The sequence below is a fragment of the Echiichthys vipera genome (assembly GCF_963691815.1).
Source record: "Echiichthys vipera genome assembly, chromosome: 6".
In the NCBI taxonomy this organism is placed as follows: Eukaryota; Metazoa; Chordata; class Actinopteri; order Perciformes; family Trachinidae; genus Echiichthys; species Echiichthys vipera.
Window position 1 is genome coordinate 32,738,917 of NC_139831.1, and position 20,561 is coordinate 32,759,477.

Consider the following 20,561-nt stretch of genomic DNA (forward strand, 5'->3'; position numbering starts at 1 on the left):
AGGACTCATTCCCTACCTGGAGTAAGCAATCCACCGGTTTCCTGCTGAGAGCCGTGGCCTCAGATTTAGAGGTGCTGATCCTCATCCCAGAAGTTTCACACTCGGCTGCAAAACGATCCAGTGAGTGCTGAAGATCACTGACCGACGATGCCATCAGGACCACATCATCTGCAAAAAGCAGAGACGAGATCCCCAGCCCACCGAACTGCAACCCCTCCCCACCACGACTACGCCTCGATATCCTGTCCATGAAAATCCCGAACAGGATTGGTGACAAAGCGCACCGCTGGCCGAGGCCAACCCCCACCAGGAACGAATTTGACTTACTGCCGAGGATCTGGATACAGTAATGCTTTGGGTGTACAGAGATTGGATAGCCCACAGAAGTGACCCCCTCATCCCATCCTCCCGCAGCACCTCCCACAGTATCTCCAGAGGGACCCAGTCATATGCCTTCTCAAAATCCACAAAACACATGTAGACTGTAAGGGCATACTCCCAGGCCCTCTCCAGGATCCTTGCGAGAGTGAAGAGCTGGTCCGTTGTTCCACGTCCAGGACAGAATCCGAATTTTTCCTCTTCAAGCTGAGGTTCGACTATGGGACAAACCCTCCTTTCCAGCACCTTAGAGTAAACTTTACCAGGGAGGCTGAGTAGTGTGATACCCCTGTAATTGGCACACACCCTCTGGTCCCCCTTTTTAAATAGGGGAACCACCACCCCAGTCTGCCACTCCCTTGGCACTGTCCCAGACTTCCTCGCAATGTTGAAGAGACGTGTCAACCAAGACAGCCCCTCCAAACGCAAAGCTTCCAGCATTTCTGGACGAATCTCATCAATGTCTGGGGCTTTGCCACTGTGGAGTTGTTTGACTACCTCAGGGTCTTCCGCCAGAGATATTGACAACGATTCCCCATCAACCTCCAGCTCTGCCTCTACAAAACAGGGTGTGTTAGTCGGATTAAGGAGTTCCTCAAAGTGCTCCTTCCACCGCCTGATTACCTCATCGGCTGAGGTCACTAGCGTCCCGTCCTTACTGTAAACAGCTTGGACAGTTCCCCTTTTCCCCCTCCTGAGATGTCGAATGGTTTTCCAGAAGCACCTTGGTGCCGCCCGGAAAGTCCTTCTCCATGACTTCTCCGAACTCCTCCCACATCCGCTGCTTTGCCTCTGACACAGCAGAGGCTCCAGCCCTTCTGGCCCGTCGGTACCTTGCAACTGCCTCCTGAGACTTCTGGGATAACATATCCCGGAAGGCCTCCTTCTTCAGTCAGACAGCTTCCCTGACCACCGGTGTCCACCAGGGTGTTCGAGGGTTACTGCCCCTTGAGGCACCTAAGACCTTGAGGCCACAGCTCACCGCTGCAGCTTCAGCAATGGAAGCTTTGAACATTGCCCACTCCGGTTGAATGCCCCCAACCTCCACAGGGATGCCAGAAAAGCTCCGCCGGAGGTGTGAGTTGAAGGTCTCTCGGACAGGGGCCCCCTCCAGACGTTCCCAGTTCACCTGCACTACTGATTTGGGCTTACCTGGTCTGTCCAGAATCTTCCCCCATCCTCGGACCCAACTCATCACCAGATGGTGATCAGTTGGCAGCTCTGCCCCTCTCTTCACTCGAGTGTCCGAAACATACGGCCTCAGATCAGATGATACAATCACAAAATCGATCATTGACCTTTGGCCTAGGGTGCTCTGTACCACGTACACTTATGAGCATCCTTATGTAATAACTGACGACCACTCGGATTTAGATCAGGGAGGCCGTTCCTCCCAATCACGCCTCTCCAGATGTCTCCATCATTGCCCATGTGGGCGTCGAAGTCTCCCAGCAGAACTATGGACTCCCCTGCTGGAGCCCAATGCAGGACTCCATTCAGGGTCTTTAAAAGGCTGAATACTCTGAACTGCTGTTCGGTGCATATGCACAATCAACAGTCAGAGTTTTCCCCCCTACCACCCGCAGGCGTAAGGAGGCGACCCTCTCATCCACTGTGGTGAACTCCAACACCGCGACCCTCAGCCGGGGGTTTGTGAGTATCCCCACACCCGCCCAGCGCCTCACACCCTGGGCAACCCCAGAGAAGAATAGGGTCCAACCCCTATCCAGGAGTACGCTTCCAGAACCCAGACTGTGTGTGGAGGTATGCCCCACCAGATCTAACTGGTAGCGCTTCATCTCCCGCACAAACTAAGGCTCCTTCCCTGACAGAGAGGTGACATTCCACGTCCCCAGAGTCAGCCTCTGCGGCCGTGTCTGATCCGTCGAGACCCCTCACCTACACTGCCACCCATGCAGCAGCGTACCCAACCCAAGTGGTTCCTCCTGCGAGTGGTTGGCCCACAGGATGGAGAGGAGGGTGGTGCCACCTCACTTTTTCGGGCTGTGACCAGCTGGGCTCCGTGGCAAACCCGGCCACCAGGCGCTCACCAGCGAGCCCTCCATCTGGGCCTGGCTCCAGACAGGGGCCCTGGGCTTCCTCCGGGCAGGGTCTCTCTTCCTCTTCCTCGATTGTCCATTGAGTCTTTGTGAACCATTCTTAGTCCGACCCCTCGCCTGAGACCACTCTGCCATGGGAGACCCTACCAGGAGCACTAGGCTCCAATTAACACAGCCCTCAGGTTCACAGGGACACACAAACCTCTCCACCACGATTAGGTGATTGAAAACACACTGAACACCAACTTTGGGGTAAAAAAATATAAATGATGGTTCATGAAGCATTTGGACATCACTAGTGACAGGATTGTTGAAGATGATTGTGAAGATAGCATGTTCCATTCCTCCTGAAGTCTTCAAAAATAAATCAGAATGTTTCATATCTGGATGTTTTGCATAGATAAAGAACAGCAGATAAGACATTTTTTTCTTCATCATACAACTCTTCTGTATCATTGTTTGTGTCATTTTGGGGCTAACTTTCAGAACTACTGATCTAAATTGAGCAAAATCTTTTTTGAAAGCAGTTTGATTAAAATGCTCATTCTTAATCTTGACTAAAACTACACTAACTAAGGTTCACAACATTTTTGTCAACTAATATTGAGTGTCAAGTATTTTCATTTTTTGACTAAACATAAAATGGACTTTCAAGATTAAATCTCAAAATATGACAAAATTAACACTTTTCTAATTCATACTATAAAGTTTTCAAATGTTGCTGCTCATGAAACAAATTCATACAGAATTGCTTCAAGCTGAAAATATTGCTTATTTTGTAAATCATACCCATGTCTGTGATGATGGTGGTGGCCTCTATGGCGCAGCTGGGGCTCTTGGGTGAGGCGAGGAGCGTCAGTTGCCAGCAGCTGGTTACGTTTACCTGAATCAAAAAGAAATCAATTTAAACGTAATGACAATAAAGCAGCTAAATACTTTTGACAATGATAAAGCAATGATTATACAGACAGAAAAGATTTTGTGGACAAAAAGTGTTTGTGGTAGGGACCCCCACCACTTTCTTTGTCAATCATTTTTTCAGGATTTCTACATGGATTATTGATGCGACTTGCGGCTGCTCATGGGGAATTGTTGGGTCTCGGTAAATCATGAAAAGTCATAGTGTGGTTTAGACCTACTCTATACGTAAAGTGTCTTGAGATAACTTTTGTTGATGATTTAAAACTGTAAATAAAATTGTATTGAAATGAACTGAAGTGATCTCTGGTCAGCAAAGGTCTTGAAAACAGTGCCAACTTGTCGCCAACATCCTCAGAACTCCGGTCATAACAGTGACAAAAAGTTGACATTTATCCATTGAGATGTATGATCATTTATTGTTTTAGTTATGTCGAGTTCCCTGTGTGTGTGAAAACTTTATTTAGCTCTTAGAGTTAAATAAAGATGAACTACACATTACTGGCTTGCTAGCCTAGCTTGCTAGCTTGACTGGAAACCAACCAGAAGTTAGCATTTGCTTTGCTATCGTCATGCAAAAACAAAACAAATCTAATCCAGTATAATATCTCAGCAGCTTTTACAAAATATTATTCTGACTTTTTAAGTTTAAGTGTGATGATGTTTTACTTTTCCACGTGGTATCGTTTCAGTATCAGTATCGACGTATTTTAGGCAGGTTACATAATGAAGTGCCCCCCTCCCACCTAAACTAACACATTTTCAGCGGGAAACCCTGTGGAGTAGAGCCACTGCTCCTTTGTGTTGAAAGGAGCCAGTTGAGGTGGTTTGGGAATCTGGTAAGGATGCCCCTGAGCTGGGAGGAGGCCTCGGGGAAGACCCAGGACTAGGTGGAGAGATTATATCTCCACACTGGCCTGGCAACGCCTCGGAATCCCCCAGTTAGAGCTGGTTTATGTGGCCCGGGAAAGGGAAGTTTGGGGTCCCCTACTAGAGCTGCTGCCCCTGCGACCCGATCCTGGTTAAGAGGTTGAAGATGAGGGATGAGTGAGTTATTATTAGCAGGTATAATGTTTACCATGTTCATCATCTTAGCCTAGAATGTTAGCATGCTGATATTTGCCAATTAGCAGTAAATACAAAGTACAGCTAAGGTTGATTGGATGTCATTAGTTTGCAGGCATTTGTCCATAAAACAAAGTATTGCACAACATAAACTTTAGATAAAATGTAAGGGATCATCCTGAGGGTGGTATGAATGTCTGTGCCATATTTCATTGCAATCTATCAAATGTTTGTGGAAGCCAGAGGCACCAAAAAACTCTCTATTACTGTAAGTGTGCAGAACCAAACATATCACAACATAGTGTTAGCAGGGAGAACTGTTGTTGGGACTGTCCAACATGTGCAGGCAGTCTACCCCGCCTCCATGCTAGAGACACCCCACCCACCACCGTCAAGGATCAAACTAATGGCAATGTTTGGGACCCACCTATAAATCTGAGTCACCTCAGCGAGCCGGAGCAGGAGGTAGTTGTAAGATGTTAAGAGAGGAGTCTGCCTCATTTTCAAAAACAGATGATGATATTGGCTGCTCAGATATCGCATGCATCTCTCTGTGCCTAAGCCACTGTAACAGGAAATGAACGACTACCTGAGTGACCTCATCGCTCAGGGTTGGGTTGAGAAGTCTAACTCCCCTTATGCTTCACCAGTCGTGTGTATCTGGAAAAAATACGTCAGTTTACGACTGCATTGACTACCGTGAGGTGAACAGGAAGACGTTCCCTGACCGTCAGCCTATCCCCAGGGTGCAAGATATAATGGATGGCTTAGGAGGCAACTCATGGTTCACTCTCCTCGACCAAGGGAAGGCGTACCATCAGGGATGTATGGCGAGGGAGAGCAGACCTCTGACTGCTTTTGTGACACCATGGGGTCTCTATGAGTGGATCATGATTCCCTGCGGTCTTATGAACGCTCCAGCTGCTTTCCAGCGCAGTATGGAAAATTGTTTGGAAGGGCTGTGAGATGACATATGTATCCCTTATTGAGATGCGACCCTGGTCTTCAGTAGAACCTTTGAGGATCACGTTGAACATGTGAGGACAGTGCTACAGCGCCTATGTCAGCATGGTATAAAGTTGAAACCTAGTAAGTGGGAAGAGTTCAGAAGTGAGGTCCGCTATTTGGGGCGCATCGTGTCTGCGGAGGGCAGTAAAATGGATCCTGCTGACAATAGCAGTGAGAGCTCTAAAGGAAAAGAGGGCACAGACTGTGGGAGAACTGAGAGCAGTCATGGTACTTCTAAGCTACCTCCGTCAGTATATCAGAGACTTCTCCCGCATTGCTGGCCCACTTTATGCTCTTACAACGCAATGACCACAACAGATGACAAGAAAAGTGAAAGGAACGTTTATAGGGGCACCCTACACAAGCCGATCACATGGACGGATGAACATCAACTGATACTGGAGAGACTGGTTGACTGTCTGGATTCCCAGACCTACACAAATAATTCACCTTACACACAGACACTTCACTCCAAGGTTTAGGTGCTGTGTTATATAAAGAACAGGAGGGTATGCTATGTGTAATAGCCTATGCATCACACACTCTGACCAAAGCAGAAAACAACTTGAATTTTTAGCATTGAAGTGGGCTGTTACTGAACGTTGTTGTCAACAGCCAAACTCAATGTAACAGAGCATAGGCGGGTAACAGAATTAGCTAACTATCAAGTATCGTCCAGGCAAAGAAAATTGTTGATGGTCTTTCAAGAATGCCCTGTGCCATAAAGACGATGATGGAGAAATGCACAGAGGAAATGTCCTCCCCTTCAGTGCAAGCCACAGTGCAAGTTGTTGAAAGTGATGTTTCACACACACTATGGTCCATGATGGCTTGAATAAGCTGAGTGATTGTATACAGACTGCTGAATGATTGATTGGATGACATTACGTACAATAGCTAAATGGTGTAAATTTTCTCAGCTGTTGGTTGAGATGTTGGGGACGACATCTGTGCTGTAGGGGACTGTGTCATAGTTAAAATGATGGTTATAATGAGAATGATAACAGAAAGAGTTAAACATCTTAATGATAACAGAAAGAGTTAAAAATGTGTAAATTAATGATTGATCATCGGTTCTGTGTTCAACTGCTTTTGCCTCTCAGGTATTGAAAACAACAGAGACAGTAACTACACTTATGGATAAAAAATATATTTATATCACTTTTTATTTACAACCTTTTACTTACCTTTTATCAAAACCCGCTTGCATAAGTTATGTTTGGAACCGCAGTTGTATTTTTATTTTTTACGTCAAGTCAGTGGCGATTGTGCTGCGTAGCAATTGATTGTAGATGCCTGTGTTTATCCGTGTTGGAGGAGAAGCAGTCGGTGGATGAAAGAGAATACACTGATGAAGGCTGACGTGTCGTGCTCGTGTGGTTTTTCCCTTTTTACTTTATCAGCTGCTTTGTTACTTATAAGTAACAAAGCAGCTGCTTGATGCTCAAACTGATGCATGTGAAAAGAGGTTTGCATATCCACATACACAAGAGCTGCTGATAGTCTGGAGGAAGCATACATTATGCAAAGTAAAACTGAATTCAGAACCAGTCTTTTTGAAAAACAACACAGTCACACATTTCAATACAGAGAATTTCTTTCTTTTGATCCTTTGATTCTTTACAATACAAGGCTTTCATCTTAGCATTTTATGTAATAAAACAGACAAGAAATGGCACTGTCTGTCTGTACCTCTTCAATGACAAACCAGTGGTTCGTCCACAAAAGTGGTTTGCAGCTGTCCACATTTATTCATCAAAGCTCCAGTTTTATGCATGTTTACGTCATAATAATGAAGTCATCATGTCTTCTTTCTCTGATAATTTTCTCATGCTGTAGTTTGATTTTTGTGCTACATGCTTTACGTGGAGTGGAGTGGTGGAATTTACACTCCTTTGCTTACAGAGCAGTATGTTGCATCCTCTCCCTTGCTTAAAGCCACTCCAGGCTGATTTGCTATCCCAGCATCTCACTCACTCATCTTCAACCGCTGACCGGGTCGTGGGGGAAACAGCTCTAGCAGGGGACCCCAAAGGTATTCCCAGGCAAGTCTGGAGGTATAATCTCTCCACCTAGTCCTGGGTCTTCCTCGAGGCCTCCTCCAGGCACCCAGGGGGCATCCTTACCAGATGCCCAAACCACCTCAACCGGCTCCTTTCAACGCAAAGGAGCAGTGGATCTACTCTTAATTCCTCACGGATGGCTAAACTTCTCACCCTATCTCTAAGGGAGACTCCAGCCACCCTCCTGAGAACCCATTTCGGCCGCTTGCACCCGCTGAAGGTCACTGACCGATGATACCATAACTTATGATGTAAGCGGTACCAGAGCGATATGGAACAGGATGGACTAGGAGAGAAGGCAATCCTCCGCTCTATGCTGCATCCAAAATCCTCACGCTTACACTCTATTCCACTCCGATCACATGCTCAGTATTAATCATCATGTGACCAAAAAGACACACAGCTGAGAAAAAATGCCTCACCATAGAGCTGGGTGATGAGCTCCAGATCTTGATGTCCCAGGCGGTAGTGGAGAGGGTCTCCAGCAGGACCTTGATAGTACGGCCTCATCACTGAGTGGCGAGATGAGGAGTGAGCAAGCCCCAGTGCATGGCCAAATTCATGAACCAGCACTGTAAACAGGTCAGTACCCTCAGAGGCTGGGAAAGAAGAAGAGAAAACGATCACATAAGAAAATGATAAGCTAATTAGAAGCTGTAGTTCTCCTATCACTTCATTGTGATGAGGGGCAAACCTGATTTTACCTGCATCCCTGCAAGCAGCTACTAAAGGATGCGATGTCCATTACACAACACAGGATGGAGGTGTTGGACAGAACAAACATACTGACAGTGTTGCTTTTTATCTTCTCAGGATGCCACTACAGAACAGGTTTGAGTAATCTCATTCAAGGAGGTTTTTTTACTGGAAAGCATGGATGTACACACACAAATGCCATGAAAATACGCTCCAAACACTCCGTTGAAACAAAACAGGCAACAACTGCTGAACGTGAACAATTACGATCACCTCTTTCGTCAGTTAGACATCTTTTTCATCGATAAGAAAGAGGTCAAATGACAATTATGATGTTTTTTAAAAACTCAGATGTGTTCAAACAACAGGGAACACGGCACTGGGACGTTGTAGAAATACGAGGCTTGGAAACCTGGACCTGGAAATCATATTTTGAAAGGATGTTATAACAGCCAGACAACATTACTTAGTGAGTCGTTGAGGTGAAAAAACATGTAAAGGTGACAATTCTATAGGGACCATGAATATTATGCAAATGGAAATCTATTGCTTATCCTTGGTACAAACACGATTATTTGGACTGGAGGTGGCACGAAGTGAAGGATTATGTAATGACCCAACTCTACACTGTAAAAACATTAAATTATACTATTTGGTATGAATAACCAACCCGTTCTCCCATTCCCAAATCATCACATATGGATGCTTGGTCACAGCCCTTTGATCATGTCAGAGTGTGGTTAGAGCCTGGGCACGTTGCAATAAAGATGTAATCATATTAGAAGGAGAACTTTGCAGAAGTTTTATATTCATTGTTCCACCTGGCTGTCTGAATGCCCATTCCTCCTCTGCATCCAAATGAACTCCTCCAGCCCGGGTAGGGTCTGATGGGAAGAAAGCATGGCCGACTGCACCACCTGCTCCATCAAAAGGATAGCCATCACCGTGGTAACCGTGGAGGAAGTCTACTTGTAGGTCAGCTGCCTCTGGGCTGTCCACCTGAAAACAGAAGGCAATAGAAAGGATGCTTGGTAGTGATCAAGCCTTGCAGGGATCAACCTCCTTGGGAAAACTGCAGCGAAGGATAGTCAGTGTGTGCACCTAGGCATGGGTGGCTGTGCCTTAGTTCTGTCCTCACATGGCTTTATAACAAGCCTGTAGGGAACTCATATCCACCATCTTTTCATATGTGATTAATGCAGCATATGACAAATGTACCCACCTCGTGAAATTCCAGGGGTGTTGGCTCTGCCCACACTCTTAAAGCATAAAAGACCAGTGAGCGAATTGTTTCCCGGGACAGATTAGAAGAGGAGGGGTATGAACGCAACCTAAGAGTTGACAGTGTGTTTTTGTGTGTAAGAGAGAGACAGAAGGAAAGAGAAATAAATGTGCATCTGTTAAAAAGTGTAAAAGTTTTTTTACTTATTGGAAATAGAAAATATTCATATTGGTTCCAGTTTAACAGATCACAATCTGGTATAGATTGGGAGAACTGAGTCCAACCTCCAATTAATGTTCCTGCGTGTCCACATGGAGATAGCCCTTCTCCTCCTCCTCCTCCTCATGTTGCTCCCCTCTTGGTTGGCCTGTGGTTTAGATGGGTGACCCTGGTCAGGTAGGGAGCAGCGTGGACTATTCATCAATGCCATTGTTTCCTCATCTGAACACACCAAACACAGAAGAACTGGAGGAGACTCAATGAGTCACATAGTATAGAGCACCAGATCAGGACGTAGTAGCCTGAACATTATCGTGGTGGATCTTAAAGTAAAGCACACAGCTTTCCACAGACACCATCTGGAATCCTTACCTACAACTCCACTCTCTCTGAGGCCTGCAAACCTCTGCATGGCCCTGACAGCACTGGTGACAGCTGTCCAGGCCTGTAGCTGACCAGTGGAGGGGTCTGTTGGTGGAAGGTAACCGTACTTCATCAACCAATCCTGTGGGTAAAGAAGAGCAGGTAGTCATCGAAATACAGTACCTCTGAGGAAAGATACATGACATACATACTTAGTTACTGTCGGTAAACTACTAGTTTAAGATTTTTTACACTGCCAGTACTGGTATACTTTTAAGATTTCTTAAACTGAACTAAACATCATAGCCAATGATTTATGTATTTAATTATGACTTTCTCCTTTTAACTGGATGTTTTATGATGATATTTTATTCATATGGGTTATATAGCAGCTTATAATAGCAGCCAGTATGAATCAAGCTTGTAACACTCAAACATTAGAGGACAAAATCAGCCAAATGTTTATCTGTTTCTGTGTATATAAAAGATCCGCTTCAGTTTCACCCTTGAACAATTTCTTTAAGCAAGTGGTTTTCAAACTCTGTCCATGACATCCCACCTCAGTAAATATCAGGCTCTCTCCAGTCTCACCACTAAGACCAATGTCCAAATACAGCAGCTTAGGCCGACACTCTTCAGCTACAGACAGGAAGGCTTATTCCTAATCAGAAGATTATTTATTGTTGACTGTCTTCAGCCATGACTTCAGTTTCCGAAGGACTGCTCTAAATATTCTCCTCATGTTCCGCCCTTCTCTTCCAAATAGTTCCCATTTGAAATCACGATTACAGTGTTTTTGAACCAATCATTTTACCTCTGCTTACTTTCTACCATCACAGTTTAGCAGGCTGATATTGAAACAAAATATTACAGGGGACGCTAAACTTATTTTAAAAAACATTTCACAGATCTTTAAAGTTTTTTAAAGTGTTGTATTTATTTAGTATTTGTTTCCTTTTTTTATTTTGGAGATTCCTTCGCGTACCACCAGAGAGACTTTATGTACCACCATTGGTACAAGTACCACAGTTTGAGAACCACTGTTCTAAGCCATTCCACCCTGAACCTGTTACTATAGACTTGAATGTGTAAGTTTATAAGATAATATGTAAAAACTATGGCCATCGAAGTTCATGCCTTAATAACACGTTTCGTAAATTCCTCTTAACGTCACTCATATTTTTGTCAAGTTGAGCTTCAAAGCCAGATGGTACTCTGTCCATGTGAACTGAGTGACCACCAGAGTACATCCAGTCTCCATTAACACTCTGCTGGAAAAGTATACAGCTGATACAGACTACACTGTGGTAGTATTACTAAGTAATGTTACATTCATGTCAATATGCCCTTTCAGCATTTTTGTATTTGTCATTGGTAATCCACAGGAGCTGGTACAGGGGCCAGTAGGTAAGTCTTTAAAACACTCTTTAATAAACTCTGGGTTCTCTAACTACATTGTTGGTGCTTTGTTTTCTGTGTAGGGACTCTTCTCATACTGCTGCAGAGGTTTGCTGTTATTTTGAGCAGTATTAGTGGTTAAAAAAGACGTTTTAATGCCTTCAACGTACTGTCCCGAGCTAATCACTGCCACCTCAGAATGTTAGCGCCTCTCCAGGATTTCTCCATTAATAGTTAAAGGTAAAAAATGTCTCGATGGCTTATTTGATGTATGAATTACACTTTAAAGGTACATTTAGAACAGATAAAATTTTGTGATTAATTTGTCATTAATTGCAAGTTAACTTCGCAGAATCATGCAATTAATTGCGATTAAATATTTGAATCTACTGACAGCCCCAATTTCAATATTTGCATCCCTTGGTCTCCTATAAATGTCCATGCTGTCTCTTTTACCACCAGTTGAGTGCCCTCATCTTGAGTTGGTGTCACTGGTGCAGTGGGGGGTGTGGGGGTTATGTTAGCAGTAGATGCTGTTTGCATCCATCCATTGCTCAGACACAGAAAAAGAATCCACATCTTCATCTTGGCTGGGTATCTTCAACGCCGTTTATAAATCCAATAGAGTCTGAGATGAATTTCCATCCCTGGAGTGAAATCAAATAATGAAATGAAAATTGAACATTTGGATACTGTGAAAATATCTTTAGTTACACTTGAAATATCACTGAGACACAGGCTCTCATTCTCAAGAGACATAATTCAAGGTTGGAAAAAGTAGCAGCAACTGAGGCCAATATTTTTAGTAGTCCTGCAGGATGAAGAAGAGCAGAAAAAAAAATCTTTAATAAATTATTGTTATTACAGGCCACCTACAGAGGAACATGATAATTCAAGTAGTGAAGTAGTAGTAAGTGTTATGTTTGTGTCCACCTGGTTAATGTAAGTCCTTTCCTTTTAACTTTGTTTTTAGTCTCTACTAACTCCTGAGGGAAATAATTTGTCTTTAGAAGAAAGGATGACTGGAGGAGTATTTGTCTTGTTTGGGGCTGAGCAAGAAGTGTACAGTAGGCTTATATGACACTATGCATCTCAGTCGTCAGGGAAAAAAAGTTGACATTGCACATGTAGCCCTGTACAAAAATCATATAAGTTACAGAGCATAAAAAGTAATTAACAGTATAATAATGTGCTTTATTAAAAAAGTTCATAAATAAATAGAGTTTATAATAGTTAAAAACTGTTAAAATGTGTTCTGGTTAAAAGCATAAATATAATATGTACAGTTTAATAAATAAGACTATTTACAGTTAAAAGATAAATTCATATAAAGGTCTTTAAGTTCAGTAAATCTGTAAAATATCTGTGATCCGAGATAAAAAGAGAGAGGAAGAAGCCGTGTTTATATGTGTAACCTAACCTGTTACCTGTCAATCATTTCATTCCTGTTTTACCTTTGGTGGTTAAAACTCACGAGCCAATCAGAATAAAGTCACCGTGTAAGGGGCGGGACTAGTGCCGCAGGTTAGTGTGTGAAGTAGGAGCACGCGCGAAAAAAGAACCAGAAGCTATCGACCAGAGAGCTAAAGAGAGGAGGCATCGTGTTGTGTGGGAAGCATTAAGTTTTATGGTGGCGGTCGACTACTCGTGGTCCTGATATAAACTTATGTGTGACCTGCAAGAGGAGAATATAATGTGTATGCCTGTATTTTGTGCTATATCTAACTGTTATAGTGAACCGAGACTGAATGTGTAACGAGGTTAGCGACGTGCTAGCTAGCGGTAGCATTCAGTGCTAATGTGCCTGCATATCGTAGCTTTTGCATTGTGATATTTCTGAAGCTAAAGCTAAGCTAATGCTATTTCGCCATGAGGTAGCTTTTGATATTGTGGCTCAATTCGGATAATATGCTTTAAGGAGACGGACGTTGGAGAGAGAGACGGGTTTCCAGCCGATGGCCCTGTTGTGTGTGTGTGTGTGTTCTTCTGCCCTGTTCTGCGTTCGGCTGTGTCGTGCCTCTTCCTGCTGCTGCTGTGTTTTCTTCCTTCGCTACGCCATTGCCCGCGAGTGTGTGTTTGGATCATCACTGCCACCGGCATTGCCATTATCATCATGAGACTTTCACCCCCAATTCCCCTTCTACCCCTACTAACTAAAACCCTGGATTCGTGAGTACTAACATACACATGCTTTTATTTTGTGCTCAGCTTTGAGTGAAGCGGCCATTACAGTTTTTAGGACCCACCGCACACAAGCTTCAATAAACAGGCCTGCAACGGGTTTAACTCTCATTTAAAGTGTTTCATATGAGTGTGTTGGCCCACAGGTACAATTGTTGAGGTTTTGTGTTGTTGTGAATAATTCTGTGCTTTTTTATTTTATATATTTTTCCTAAAAATCATTCAACTCATTTCATTTTCTGTCAATAAATACCTGTGAAAGGACTATTTTTGCATTTAAAGTACAGTTGTGGTGGTCATTATTAGTAAAGTAGTAAACATTATTAAAGGTACACATTCTAAAAGTAGCATAAAAAAAGTTGTATTTTCCTACAACGAGCCCAGGCCCAGTCTCATAGTATTAACCACTCTAGCTTTATTTTTAACTACATGGGACCTGGGTTACACACACATCTGCAACCACAGATATGTTAAATGTCAACATTCATGTACCACTGCAACCTGTTCTCATTCCCTACTCGCCCATGTTTTGATGCTTCACTATTACTTATGTCTAGGCAACAGAACTACCTGGTTAGGTTTATGAAAAGACTGGGGTTTGGATTCAAATAAGTCTGTTATATTATGAAGTTTCACTTTCACATGGGACACAAACCATGGTCTCCAAGGGCGAAAGTATAACTATCCACCCCGACCTCCTCCATAAGCAAAGTTTAGGCCTCATTATACTACGTCACTAGCCTGGGAACCAGACACTTGTGCAAAAGTCATGTTTCATCTAGTAGGTACGGCTGTCCCCTGTCCCATTCAGACAGATTTCCAGCAGGATCCCAGAGCCTTAGCAAGCCAAACACAACTGTTTATCTCATGTGGGGCGGGTTTAAGATGATGACTCTTTGTCCAGCGTAGCTTACCAGGCTCACAAAACTCTGATCAATCTGCCAAACTAGGCAGACTCTGTTACTCGATTGACTAGTTCTCACATCAGTTTTTGTCAGAAATTTGAGCCATATTTGTGAAGGAGCAATGTGAGAGTTTGAGCACAGAATTTTTTTTTCGAGCACATAAATTCTATTTTGAAAAAAAGTTATATACGAGAAAAACTACATTTCATTTGAGCAAATAAAAATTATTCTGTGCTCAATCAATGTATTTGCATGTGTTACAGCATTACAAATGTGCCACAATATCAACCAGAAAAGCTCAATTCAGATTGGCTGTTTCGTCTCCAATCAGATCGCTTGTAGAAGTATAACAGCGTACATCTTGGAAGCATTCAGAAACATCAGCAGACCACTGTGGAGCGCAGTGGAGTTGTTCAACTAAGGCTGGATTATTATTATATTTTTATTATTTACTACTGGGTTATAGTCGCCTATACTTGGGTAGAATAAGAAATAAAAGATAGGGAAACTCCATTCACTGAATGGGACGATGTACTTTATTTCTACAGTCAGACAAACTCACATCGCTGACACTTCCACTCTGTCCCCTTGAAAAATAAAAGCACTCAAGAGAAAACTAGATAAGGCTATAAATACAGAGTATTATAGCACTGTTGTGTCACGTTGTTTGGATTAACGTTATATCTCCATGTATCACCTGCATATCTTTGGATGTCAGGGAGAACATGCAAACTCCACAGGGCCTGAAACCCTCTTGCTGTGAGGCGACAGTGCTAACCACCACACCACTGTACTGCCTTTTTCGACACTTACACTCATCAAATAAGCCATGGAGACAGTTTTTTTGTAAACTATATTACAAATGTATAAACTATTAACAGCGAAATCCAGGAGAGTCGCTGACAGTCTCTAACAGCCGGACGGTGAAGGCATTCAAACGTCTTTTTTAACCACTATTACTGCTGAAAATAACAGCAAACCTCTGCAGCAGCATGAGAAGAGTCCCTACACAGAAAACAAAAGCACCAACAACGTAGTTAGTGAACCCAGAGTTTATTAAAGAGTGTTTTAAAGACTTACCTACTGGCCCCTGTACCCGCTCCTCTCATAGTAAAGTCCATTCAAGTGGATTACCAAAGTCAATCCAAAAGGAAGGAGCCCATTAGTGCTTTGTTTTCTGTGAAGGGACTCTTCCCATGCTACTGCAGAGGTTTGCTGTTATTTTGAGCACTATTAGTGGTTAGAAAAGACGTTTGAATGCCTTCACCGTACCGCCCCGAGCTAATCTCTGTTAGCCAAGTCAGAATGTTAGCGACTCTCCTGGATTTCTCCGTTAATAGTTGTTACACAAAAGAACTGTCTCGATGGCTTATTTGATGTATGTAAATTTCGAAAAAGACCATGGTGTGATTTTACACACTCAACCATTGAATGCTGTCTTTAAAATCTGCTTTATTTAGTACAACATTTTGATGTACAGATCTGTGCAAACATGTAATTTTACCCAACAACTCCGGGTTCCTTCCCTACATATGCCCAACCAGGGGATTTACTATTCAGTCGGTTCTCATCTCTAGTGCTTCAGTAACATTAGAAAAATAATAAAAAAATGTCTTTAACCTGCTTTGACTATTTGTGCTCAAATTAATCTTTTGGCTCAACATCTCTCTATTCTTCTCCAACACCTTGATATCCAGTGTCACGACAGCATGAATGAGTTAATGCAGTCAGTGAATGAAGTTGACGGGAAACATCCATACTGTATTCCCACTGGGGAGACAATATACCAGATGCAATCAGAAGATGGATGGAAATTACCATAAAATATGGAGGGGAGGGCCCTGCTGACTGCTGTAGGACACTGCTGGATGTGAATGTGTGTGTCTGTGTCAATCAGATGCTTCATTTAATTCAGTTAAAGAATGGGGGGCAGAGAAGAAAGGATGACTGGAGGAGTATGGCAGTGTTAGAGTAATGTGATTAAAGCAACAAAGAGAGTAGAGGGCAGGAGTCAAAAGGGGGAAGACTGATAAACCAACAAACATGCTCGCTAAAATCAAAGGCAATATTAACCTAATACGTCAAAATAGATTTTTATAATACACATTTATTTTGTGAAAGAGCAGCAGTTTTTTGTCAGAGGACATATCAAGTGAGTTGATCCTGATCCCAGACAAACGGTTCCAGTATTAAACCAATAAGAAAGAGAAGGTACCACTAAAAATTAGAATATTCTATAGAAATAGAATAGAGCTAACAACAGATTTAAAAGCATTAAGAGGACACTAGCAATACTTTTTGGAAGGAACTTGACAAAAGGGACAACCTTAGACTGTGGAAAAAGGTGGGTCTTGATTTAAAATCATCATTGGAGGAGCATGACTTAAAGTGTAATACCGTAAAATCATCCCATGGTCTTTTTCGTCACTTGAACACATCAAATAAGTCGAGACTTTTTTTTTCATGTATGAACTATTAATGGAGATATCCAGTAGAGTGGCTAACAGCCAGACATGGCTAACAGTGATTAGCTCGGGGCAGTACGGTGAAGGCATTAAAACGTCTTTTTTAATCACTAATACTGCTCAAAATAACAGCAAACCTCTGCAGCAGCATGAGGAGAGTCCCTACACAGAAAACAAAGCACCAATGGGCTCCTTCCTTTTGGATTGACTTTGGTTATCCATTTGAATGAACATTACTATGAGAGGAGCTGGTACAGGGGCCAGTAGGTAAGTCTTGAAAACACTCTTTTAATGAACTCTGGGTTCACTAACTACGTTGTTGGTGCTTTGTTTTCTGTGTAGGGACTCTTCTCATGCTGCTACAGAGGTTTGCTGTTATTTTCAGCAGTATTAGTGGTTAAAAAAGATGTTTGAATGCCTTCACCGTACTACCCCGAGCTAATCAGTGTTAGCCACGTCCTACTGTTAGCAACTGTTAGCAACTATCCAGGATATAATATTTCATACACCAAAAAAAACTGTCTCGATGGCTTATTTGATGTGTGAAAGTATTGAAAAAGACCATTGGATTATTTTACGCTGGAATTTCACTTTCATGTGGGACTGGAGGCTGTACCAGAGTCCAGGAGCAACAACAGAAAAAGCTTGGTCGGGAATAAAGCCCAGCTCAGACCAAAGATAGTGATGAAACAAGCTGAAACAATTCATTTGGAAAACAGAAGAAAAGGCAAAGGGACAAGACTGTACAGAAACGACCGTAGAGTTCAGTGGTAGCAGCTCACCAGCCGTTTGCAAGGGGCGGTTTACATTTTCATGGTAACAGCCAGCTCCACCAATCAGAGATGTCGCTGTAACACTTAGGATTGTGGATAGTGTAGTAATCCTCCATGAGATTGCAATATTGTTTTCCTTAACACAAGGTACATATCATACGGACATGTGGCTTCGACAGAAACCATTTTTTCTCAACGTGGTTAGTCTACATTTTGCTTATAATTAAAATCCTGATGCAAAATATGAATGGGATTTTCACTTTCCAAACTAGTTCCTGCCAGTTTACACCGATGAGACAAGACTAGACGGTGTTCCATCTCCATAGCAACAACTCTCTCTCTCGGTAACTTTGCCAGCCGCGATAATTTCCATTTTTCCTTGTGTCTCTCCATCAGAGAGACCTGATACACACATTTTGTCTGTAACGTTTGGCTGCTGCATCTGGTTCTGCAGGTTTGTAAGCTGTTTACAAAAGTCCTAACTGGCAGTTTTGCCTGTTAAGGAATGTATCACTCTTTATGTCTGAGCCTAATTGTTTTATATTTTTTGAAGTGCAATTTAGTTACCATCCAATTTATTTATTGTTTTGGTTGTGTTTGCTTTTATTTTGGATATTTAAAATGTATCCAGTGCTTATGTTAAATATTCTTTAGAAATAAACATTTATTGATCTTTGAAAGGGTGTACTTGCATTATGATGCCATTATCATTATATCAGTTGAAAATGGTCTCAAAACGTCGATATTATTGCTTATCGCAATAATTTCTGGGACAAGTAATCTCCCCACAAAATTTGTCATCCTGACAGGCATAGTCTGACATCGCCTGCACTTTGATATGGGTTTAATTTTTCCAATCCAATCACAAGAGACTTTTGGGTCGTGCAGGCTAACTTCTGGTTTAGTGCTATGCTAACTTGAATGGGGGGGAAGTAATTAAATCCGGTGACTGAATCAATCAGTGAAACAAGTCATTTTGCGGGGGTTGAGACACTCAAAACAATTTATCCACCGTTACAGCTGTAACAGTAGTGATTATAGACTCCATAGTAGCAATGGAGTCAGCTACGGCAGATCACGGCGGAGCCTATGGCGTAAGCATGTTTAGCTAACTTGGATGTATTTGGCCAGTGGGTGTCCCCCCCTCCACCACCACGTGGCGCTAATTGGCTAATCATCAGTCCCCCGTGGTGTGGCATGTTTTTTGAACTGAGGAGCCAAAGTTTCCTTTCAAGATGCCAGACGGATCAGTCAACTCTGTGGAGTGGGCAAATTCTGAGGTCTGGACCCTGTGGTGTGGGTCAACCCCATATATAGAGAATCCCAGTAATCATGGATAAAAGTACAAAACTAACATGGAAGTCATTCTGTTTCACCTATGGATGATTGGGATCCATGATATCTACTGTATATGTTCATGACCTCGTAAAAGTTAACAGGGATCCAAATAAAGAATACAGAATGAGAGACAGAACATTCAACGTGCAACATGCAGCACATTCACATGAGCACGTAAACCAAAGAAAAGTGACCCCTTATATCACTAAAAAAAACAAAACTTTGGAGCAATTTTGAGAGACAGAAGAGTCCTTTTAGGCTGATTCCACAATTGTATTTAGTCAATGGAGCTTAAACTGTCAAGTCTTAGGCCTAGACAATTAATTCATTAAAAAAAAAAAGATTGATGAATGAAATGAATGATTCTAGGTGCATCAGAAGATCATTATAAACTGAATCTAAATCCTGTGTAATGGGATAATTAAAAGACTTTCTTTGAAAAGACTAAAATAAATTCTCCAGTGGTGTGTTGGGGATGTTCAGACTCATGAAGTACATGAAGTATTTCTAAAACCCTGGCTACCGCACGGATTCCAAAACGTTCACTTTCCTCTTTCACTTGAGACTACACAGAAGCCCAGTCTCTATACACACCAGCCTCAGAGATATAACACCTTTCTCTACAACACATGCTAAAGTGCACACGGCATTAAACAAGACAGTGTTTTCATGCTTACCTTCCTGCTCGTCCTCTGCCCCTGTCCTCCCTCTCACTCTCTCTTTATCTGCCACTAAAGGAACAGATGGGTCCTTTCTATTCTCTTGCTTCTTCCCTCAAAGCTCAGCTCTTAGCCCCCACTCCCCACCCTCTACCCAACCCACTGCCACACTGCCATGACAAATGTAAGCTTGCGTGTTTGCAGAAGCAGCCTTTCTTTCACTTAAGAAGATTCAGACTTAGTTTGCTCTGTCTCTCCCTCTTTCCATCTGTAAGCTCCACATCCCGACAAATTTTTAACATGCTTTGATTTTTACATCGTTCCTCTGCTCTAAAATGAAAACAATTAGTCCCGGCACAGCACTCTCTGAGTCTGGCATCCTGCGTTTGACCCAGGGAGGATTACTGAGTGTTACACAGAAAAGATGGGTTTAGATTTTGTGTGTGCGTGTTTCCCTGTGTGCAACATCTGCCTGCTCATGTGTATCTTCTCTCATGATGGCAGAAACATTTTACACACAATCCTCTTAACGCCACAGATTAAAAACTAAAATGAAGACGAACAGATTTGCCTCTCTCTATCTGTGTTTCTTTTATACTCGTGTTTTTCTTTGTGTTTAAGCTATTGGACCAACTGTTAGAGACTCAACATTATGAGCTCCCTCTCCAAGTACAACTGACTCTACTCAACTCTCATACAGTCATCAATCCAAATCAGCTAGAAAGCTAAAAAGCACACAATCACCTGTTGGACAGACTGACAAGAGTATATTAGAAGTGTATGTTGTACTACTTCACATTCCCATATTGCCATAGGCTGATTCAGGTCAATACTAATATTCTTTCTTTCT

The 20,561-nt window shown here is 42.6% G+C and overlaps 1 protein-coding gene across 1 annotated transcript in view; it reads right to left on the reverse strand.

The window, feature by feature from the left end:
• mmp17b (matrix metallopeptidase 17b) overlaps positions 1 to 11,975 on the reverse strand; it is a gene marked incomplete at both ends in the record, with an annotated part of 32,056 nt that extends 20,081 nt beyond the window's left edge. The window contains 7 exons of the mRNA XM_083915466.1: positions 3,228 to 3,321; positions 7,915 to 8,091; positions 9,010 to 9,187; positions 9,411 to 9,519; positions 9,695 to 9,851; positions 10,002 to 10,134; positions 11,847 to 11,975. Of these exons, the coding sequence (XP_083771592.1) occupies positions 3,228 to 3,321; positions 7,915 to 8,091; positions 9,010 to 9,187; positions 9,411 to 9,519; positions 9,695 to 9,851; positions 10,002 to 10,134; positions 11,847 to 11,975 (977 nt within the window). The remainder of the gene's footprint in view (positions 1 to 3,227; positions 3,322 to 7,914; positions 8,092 to 9,009; positions 9,188 to 9,410; positions 9,520 to 9,694; positions 9,852 to 10,001; positions 10,135 to 11,846) is intronic.
• Positions 11,976 to 20,561: the final 8,586 nt, after the last annotated feature.